We start from the raw sequence: 8,317 nt of genomic DNA, 5'->3' as shown, positions 1-8,317 counted from the left end.
CTTGAATCCATCCTTGAACATCCACCAATGCTTGGACTTCTATTATGCTTCATCATTCAAAGTTAATAACTCCAAGCTTTGATGGAGTTCTTCACAAACCATAGGCTCCCAAAGTTGATCTTTCTTGTGCGATCCGGGATCCCACACTTTGTTTTCACACCCGTCCTTGAGTTGATCATGGTGATTTCCTCCGGGTGGCAAGAGAGATAAATTCTCATGGAAGCACCAAACTATCCTCCTAGACCCATCCAATTGAGTACTAGTCCAACCTTTGCTCCTTGAAGCTTCAACCATAATGAGCCTAGACTTACAACGCCAACCACTAAACATCCTTCTTTTACGCTTAATTCTGCAAAGTGCCCTAAGTTGGCCATCCGTCTCAAGCAAACCAAATTCAAGTGGGATAATAAAGCTAAGAGTTAGAAGTTTTACCCATTCAAGCAAAGGATTGGATGGCAACCTAGGTGGAGGAGTTCCCAATGATCTTGACAAAGCATGCTCCACTCTCGTCCATCCTCTTCTAGAGGTTTCTATCACTTGGCAAGGTTTTTCAAGGTCCTTCTCTTGCCAAGCTTCCTCAAGTTCACATTCTTCTTCACCAATTTCTTCTATCTCTTTTCCATCACTCTCATCATAGATAGGAGGTCTAGTGAAGTCTACCTCATCATCAAGTCTAAGCATTTTGGGGAAGGACTCTTCAAACTCAAAAGGGTCATATGTTGATGCGGAATCATCATAGATAGGAGGGCTTGTTGCTTGGGACACTTCTTCCACTTCTTCACTCACAGTATACCTTGGAGGTTACACATCCTCCTCAACATTGCATTCTATTCCACTGGGAGAAGGCTGAACAAGATCGTCAAGAGAGTTGATCAATGTGGGCAAAAAATCACTAATGATGGAATCCACTTCTTGATCAATTTTCTTCAACTCTCTGTCTACTTTCGCAGCATTACTTTCCTCTTTAACATCCTTTCCAAACTCTTTGGAAAAGGGCTCTTCAACTTGAGGTTCCTTTATGTGCTCAACATATCCCAAACATCCACCCACTATTTTCTTTTGTTCACTAATCTCTACCTCCTCCTCTTGTTGTACTTCTTGCTTTAACTTTTCTTCCCCACCATGGAGCTTCAAGTTCACTCCCTCACTAGGCTCCTTGATTATTTCTCCACATTTAACAATGGGATCACTTAGGGTGCATGAGCTTAGGTGGGATGTTAGGTGACTCACGGCTTCTACTATGCTAGCCATCCTTGCTCTTAACTCCTTAAACTTATTTTCATCCTCCTCTTGTCACCTTAAGATACGAGATTCAAGGTCTCTCAATTCTAACATGAAGGCTTTATCGGGAGGTGGTGGTGGAAGAGAGGTTTCATTGTTTGAGGAAAGGTTGTTGTAATTGGAAGGTGGTTCATATTGGTAAAATTCTTGAGGTGGTGTATGTGGAATTTGTGATTCTTGGAAGTATTGGTATTGGGATGGTGGTGGTTCTAGATGTGATTCATATGGTGGTTGATATGTTGGGTATGGGTTAGGGTCAAATGGAGTTGAATGATGGTGTGAGGCATGTGAGTATGGTGTAGGGCTATATTGAGGAGGGGGTTCATTTGCATATGATGATTGTGGTTGACAACCACAATGAGGGTCATCACACACATTGGATTGGTATGCATTAGGATTAGGATTATACCCATAAGAGTTCGGAGGAGGTTGTTGCCAATAAGGTTGTCCATGGGGCTCCTTCCATCCTTGATTTCCAAATCCTTGATGCACATCCTCATTGAAGCTTCCATTTCCTACAACATAGTTTGAACCACACGCATAACCAAAGTGATGAGAATTCATGGTGATAAGAGAAGACAAAAACAAGACTAACAAGAAACAAAGAAAACAAAGTCCTACAACTAGCAAAAACCAACAAACAAACTAAGAATCAAGCTATTCACAATATATACAATAGCCAATAACATAGCACCATTGCTATCCCCGGTAACAGCGCCATTAATTTGATAATGATAATTGTCGTGTCGGTCTAGATTTTTCTCTTATAGAAAGGAATTACTTCGTTGTAAGCATAGCTCCAAACCAACAAATAACTCTCGCATCAAATTAAAATATGGTTATGTCACAAGTACAAACCCAATGAAAATTAACCGAAGTATTTAGACTCCGGGTCGTCTCCATAGGAATTGCAATGAAATGTATACTTATTGGCTATAAAGGGGCAAGGGGATTTTGGTTTATAAGAGGAACAAGAAAAGGTAAATCAAGCAAGTGATTAAAGAAAGCAAGTAATAAGGAGAGACATTCATGGCAAGGATTGAGATCATAGGCTCTCTATCCTAGTCATTAATCATAATAATGCTTAACAAGAATTTATCTCATTTCGTCATCTCCAACATTGGAAGAAGGTGTAAGTTATCTTCCATGAGAGAAAATCAAACAAGATTAGCTAATCTCAATCCAAACGTCCTAATCAACTCACCAATTGGATTAGTAAGAGATTAGAGTCAATGGAAATGATACTAACTAACAACTCTAGATCACCAATCTAAATTGAGTTTTCATGACTCAAGATTGCCTAATTACTCTTTCCAAGCCAAGAATGCTCAAAGTTTACTCTAAAGCCCAACCAAGCATTTTGTCAAACACTTGGTGGGTACAAATGGAAAGCATAGTAAAAGTACAAGAATAATAAATCTACCAACTACCAATTGTAAGGAAAGTAAATCAACAATTTAATTCCTCAATGAAAGAAACATCAACATTAAATTGCATTAAATGTAAACCAAATTCAACATGAGTTCATCATCACAAAAGAGAGCAAAATGAGAAATTAACATTACAACTAAGAAAATCAAGGTGTAGAAATGAGAGATTATAAAAGAAACAAGATGAGATTAAGTAATTAATTCAAGATCCAAGACAATCTAACCTAATCCTAACCTAATTCTAGAGAGAAGAGGGAGCTTCTCTCTAAAAAACTAACTAAAGGCTCATGTTGACTAGCTAATTGCTCCCCCTTTGCTTGGACTTCAATTCTGCATGAAATACACTCAGAAACAAGTTGGATTTGGGCCTGGGCAGCTCAGAAATCGCCCCAACATTTTGCCTTTAAGTGGGTCACGTGAGAGTATCGGCGCGTACGCGCCATGTGCGCGTGCGCTTCGATTGGCTGTTTCTTCATCCGCACGGATGCGTCATGTACGCGTGCGCGTTTCTATGTGAAATCACTTCTGCGCGTGCGCGCCTTGTACATGTGCGCGCCCATTGATGCATTCCCAATCTTTGTTTCTTCATGCATTCTCCACTTTGTATGCTTTTCTCCTCATTTCTTCCATCCAATACTTACCTTATGAACCTAAAATCACTCAACAAACACATCAAGACATCGAATGGAATTAAAGTGAGTTAAAATCACCAATTTAAGGGCCTAAAAAGCATGTTTTTACACTTAAGCACAATTCAAGGGAGAATTACAAAACCATGCTATTTCATTGAATAAATGTGGGAAAAAGGTGGTAAAATCCCCTAAAATAAGCACAAGATAAACCACGAAATCGGGGTTTATCAACTCTCATCAAGTCATTCCTACCTGTTACACCTGAAATCACTCATTAAACATATCAAGGTATCGAATGGAATGAAAGTGGAATAAAATTGATTAAATTAAGCACAAAATAGCATGTTTTTATAATAAGGCACAATTTAGAGAGAAAACACAAAAGCATGCTATTTAGGTGAATAAATGTGGGTTTATATAATGAAATCCACTCAAATCAAACCAAAATTTGTCATCAAATATGGATTCATCAGCGTGCCACGCCCAAGTCTGGCATGCCACGCCTTGTTGGAGTCTTCATTCTCCCTTTCTGGTTAAGTGAACTGGCGTGCCACGCCCAGGACTCAAGTGGCACTCGCATGATGGTGGTTTGGGCTCACAAGCTTGGCGTGCCACGCCCCTAGTACCAAGTTGCACGCCTATTGAAGCTGCTCCTTCCCTTCTCCTCTGGACAATTGTACTGGCGTACCACGCCTTAGACCTGGCGTGCCACACCCTTATAAATGTGACAAGTTTTTTCTCTGGCCACTTGAACTGGCGTGCCACGCCAGCTTGGAAAGTAGAACTGGCGTGCCACGCCCATCTTGGTGTGCCACGCCTTTGATAACTCTTCAAGATCCCTTTCTGGAAAATATTACTGGCATGCCATGCCCAGCTCTAGCGTGCCACGCCCATTAGTGAGCTTGGAATTCCCTCTCTAGACATCATAATATGCGTGCCACGCCCATAGTGAATCTTGAAGAACCCTCTTCTGGAAAACATGCTTAGCGTGCCACGCCCATAGAAAATCTTGAAAACTCCTCTCTGGTCAAAATAGTTGGCGTGCCACACCCATAATAAACCGTGAGCAATCTCCTCTGGTAAGAAGACCTGGCGTGCCACGCCAAGCCTTAGCATGCCACACCCTTTGTAATTCCTCAAGAACACCTTCCTGGTTCATATGTTTGGCGTGCCACGCCCAGCAGTGGCGTGCCACGCCCATAGTAAAGCTCCATGACTCCTTTCTGAGAAGTATAATTGGCATGCCATGCCTAGCTCTGGAGTGCCACGCCCATAGTAATTCTTCAAATTTCCTTCTTGGATATCATAACTGGCGTGTCACGCCCAACAATGGCGTGCCATACCCAACAATGGCGTGCCACGCCCATTGTGCAACTTGAGAGACTTCTTCTGGAGATCATAGCTGGCATGCCATGCCCAGTCAAAGATTTTGGCGTTTGCTTGAAGTGGCATGTCCCACACACATGCCCAGCACCTTTGCTTGCTTTCTTCCTCTTTTATTACTCTTTTCACCTGAAATCCAAGCAAGAACTCATTTCAAAGCAGAGTCTTATAAACTTATGATATAACTCTTATCAATGCATCAAATGAGTAAGAATTCTTCACTTGTATGTCCCTTTTAGATGGAAGAAAGAGGTAGATGATGCAAGTCATCAGCGCCTCGCACCCCACTAGCACAGTCCTGGCGCAACTCACTGTCCAGGCCGTGCTGTTCGCACAGTCTCAGCATAGTTAAATTGCAGGGGTCACGCGTACGCGTAGGTCTCGAGCACGCATGAAGACCCCCCTTTTCTTTTCAGAAGATAAGAAAAGGCAATTATGACACATTTTGGCATATGTACAAGCAAAATACTACTAAAAACACTTAAAATTTCATGGAAACAATCAAAATAGCCAAATTTAACAAACTAGTCTAGATGAAAACCTCTTGAAGCAACTATCATTCAAACACATCTAGCCCAATTCAAGAAACTAATATGATATCTAAACAAACATATCTAATTAAAGGGATAAAAATAAGGTGAAAAGACTATAAACATGAAAGATCATACCATGGTGGGGTGTCTCCCACCTAACACTTTTCTTTAACGTCCTTAAGTTGGACGGTCAATGAACTCTTGTTATGGTGGTTTGAGATTCCACTCTCTCTTGAGTCTCCATCTATGTTTGGCCTTCAAAAGCTCGTGGGATCCAAAGTGAGGTCCACCAATTCTTCAAGAACTTCTTCTTGGTGATCCTTAAGATTCCATGTGGATGGCTCAACTCTTGAATTCTCACTAAGATACTCTACCGCACCTTGGAATCCACTCATCTTTTTCTTGTACCATGCTTGGACCTCAAATATTTGTTTGGCTTTTTTGATGGACCTTGAGTCTCCTTGCCCCTCAACATTCATTTGCTCACCATCTAGCATTCCAAGAAGGATTTGAAGTTGAGAATCCGTTTCTAAGATAGCATATTGATGTGGGTCTATGAAGCTCCTTGGTGAAATTGTCACCCATCAATTTACTCATGCATGAGTACTTTCACTTCTTGGTGTTTTAAATCTTCTTCATCAACATGTTGTAGATCTACTTCATCCACCTTCTCTAACTCTTTCTCATCATCAATCAAATCAAAATTGGGAGGTTGGATAAGGTCCACTTCAACATTTTGTAGCCATCCTTCATTAACCTCCTCTAAGCCTTTTTCATTATCAAAGACATCAAATTTAGGAGGTTAGGTGAAGTCTACATTAGTATTCACTTCTTCCGGCTCAATTACCTCATCTTCCTCCAAGAAGGCACACTTCCATTGGAGAGAGAAAGGTTGCAACTCCTCATTAGAGTCTTCTTGAAATAGTGGAGGTGGTGGAAAGTCCACATCATAGTCATAGTTCTTCCCCACACTTAGACCTTTACCCATACTCATCTCATGAGGAGTCTCATGGTGGATCTTAACTACAGCTTTATCAATCAAATCACACCAGAAGATAGAATGGTCCACCGGCAGATGCTTCATAGTCTCATCCAAATTGAAGCTCATGGTTCTACCATCAATCTCAAAAGAGTAAGTGCCCGAAAATGCATCAAGATTAAACCTAGAAGTCTTCAAGAAAGTCCTCCCTAATAGAATGGATGATGGCTTTCCGGATTCATTAGGAGGCATCTCTAGGATGTAAAAATCAATCGAGAAGGTCAATCCCTTGATGCTCACTAAGACATCCTTAGCAATACCGGCCACAGAAATAATACTCTTGTCGGCTAAAACAAAACAAGCTGCCGACCTTTTCAATGGTGGAAGGTCTAATTCATTGTAAATAGACAAAGGCATAATGCTCACACAAGCACCAAGATCACATATACAATCTATAAATTTAACATCATCTATAGTGCAAGAAACTAAGCAAGGACCGGGATCACCACATTTCTCCGGTATAGTACCCATCAAAGCAGAAATTGAGCTACCCAAAGGAATAGTTTCTAATTCATTAATCTTTTCCTTGTTCATGAACAAATCTTTTAGAAACTTAGCATACTTAGGAACTTGGCGAATATCATCAAAAAGGGGAATAGTTACCTCAATTTTTTTGAAGATATCCATCATCTTGAGATCTAGCTCCACTTGCTTTTTAGTCCTCTTTGCCAAAGTAGGAAATGGGATTGGCATGGGCTTTTTCAAGACATCTTTTTCCTTGGAGCCACTTTCCCTAGCTTGAGCAACTTCCTCTTCAACAACTTCTTATACATCCTCCTCATCTTCTACATCCTCCACCTCAACAATATCTTCATCAATAGTAGCCTCCTTCGCCTTTGATTCCTTAGAGCTCCTCTCTTGTAGTATGGTGCCAGACCTTAAAGAGATAGCATTGATGCTACCCTTTGGATTGGGCAATGGTTGAGAGGGAAGTACACTTGAGCTTGAGAGTTGAGAGGGGTTTTGAATTTGGTTGGATGGTGGAGTTAACAGGGATATGGCATTGGCAAAGGAGGCCATAGTGGCCTCTTGTCTCCTTAGAAACTCCCTTTGCTCTTGAAGGAAATTGTGGAAGCTATCATCCATAGGGGCTTGGTTGGAAGAAGAAGAAGGGTAAGTGATTTGTGGGATTTGAGGTTTTATAATTTGAGGCACTTGAACTTGTCTTTGGTGTGGAGGTTGATATCTTTGGCCTTCATTTTGTTGGTTGTGGTATGGTTGAAAGTTGTTATTCCCTCTTTGATTTGCACCATCTCTCCATCCTTGGTTTGAGTTCTCTTTCCAACCTTGGTTTTGCCACCCTTGGTCATAATTACCCCCTTTGTTGATAAGGGCCTTGATTGGAATAGTTGAAGTAAGCATTGGGGGCCGCCAAGGTATTGTCCCCTTGGAGTTGTGGACATTCATCGGAAATTTAACGAAGTACAAATTCTTTATGCTCCTTGATTCATGCCCTCATCTCATGAAACCAAGGTAGGAATAATTTGTCTAGAAAAGAGATCTTCCTAGACAAATTCTTTCCACCTTGGATGATGCACGAGATCTCTTTTCTCAACCAATTCATCACCTCTGGTGGGAAGAATTTGTCTAGAAATTCCCTTCGAAGCAAATTCCAATTGGTGACAACATCATCGGGTAGGGTATAAAACCACTCCTTTGCAAACACCCAAACAGCAACTTCATCGAAGCCTTCTCGCCTTGTGGTTGAGCAAACACCTTGAAAGTCCCTAATATGTCTAATAGGGTCTTGAGTGGACAAACCATGGAACTTGGGAAGTAGATTGATCAAGGCGGTCTTTAGCTTAAAATTGGCATTCAAGTCCGAATAATGCACTTGAAGCGGTTGGAGAGTGCAGTCCGGAGCACCCGCCTCCTTGAGCGTGATTCTTCTTGGGGCGGCCATGGTATCGGTACCTAATTCTATAGAAGAGACATCAATAGAACCAATGGAAGAGTAAACGGTTTCCCTTTCAAATGATGCTTCGGATAAGGTTGGTGAATTAGCGGAAGCCTCTTCGC

The 8,317-nt window shown here is 41.3% G+C and overlaps 1 protein-coding gene across 1 annotated transcript; it reads right to left on the bottom strand.

Moving 5' to 3' along the window:
* Positions 1-6,061: 6,061 nt before the first annotated feature.
* LOC148579615 (uncharacterized) lies at positions 6,062-6,991 on the bottom strand. The gene has a single exon (XM_088490806.1). It carries the CDS (start codon positions 6,989-6,991, stop codon positions 6,062-6,064), a length of 930 nt encoding a protein of 309 aa, XP_088346932.1.
* Between the last annotated feature and the right edge of the window lie 1,326 nt (positions 6,992-8,317).

This window comes from Arachis ipaensis, chromosome B10 (assembly GCF_059453495.1).
Source record: "Arachis ipaensis isolate K30076 ecotype BB chromosome B10, ASM5945349v1, whole genome shotgun sequence".
In the NCBI taxonomy this organism is placed as follows: domain Eukaryota; kingdom Viridiplantae; phylum Streptophyta; class Magnoliopsida; order Fabales; family Fabaceae; genus Arachis; species Arachis ipaensis.
Note: the sequence above shows the minus strand (reverse complement) of the source record. Positions and strands in the feature narration are given on the sequence as shown.

Excerpts from the sequence above, each read along its gene's own strand:
- LOC148579615 (XM_088490806.1), bottom strand. The coding sequence starts at position 6,991 with ATGCCAATCCCATTTCCTACTTTGGCAAAGAGGACTAAAAAGCAAGTG.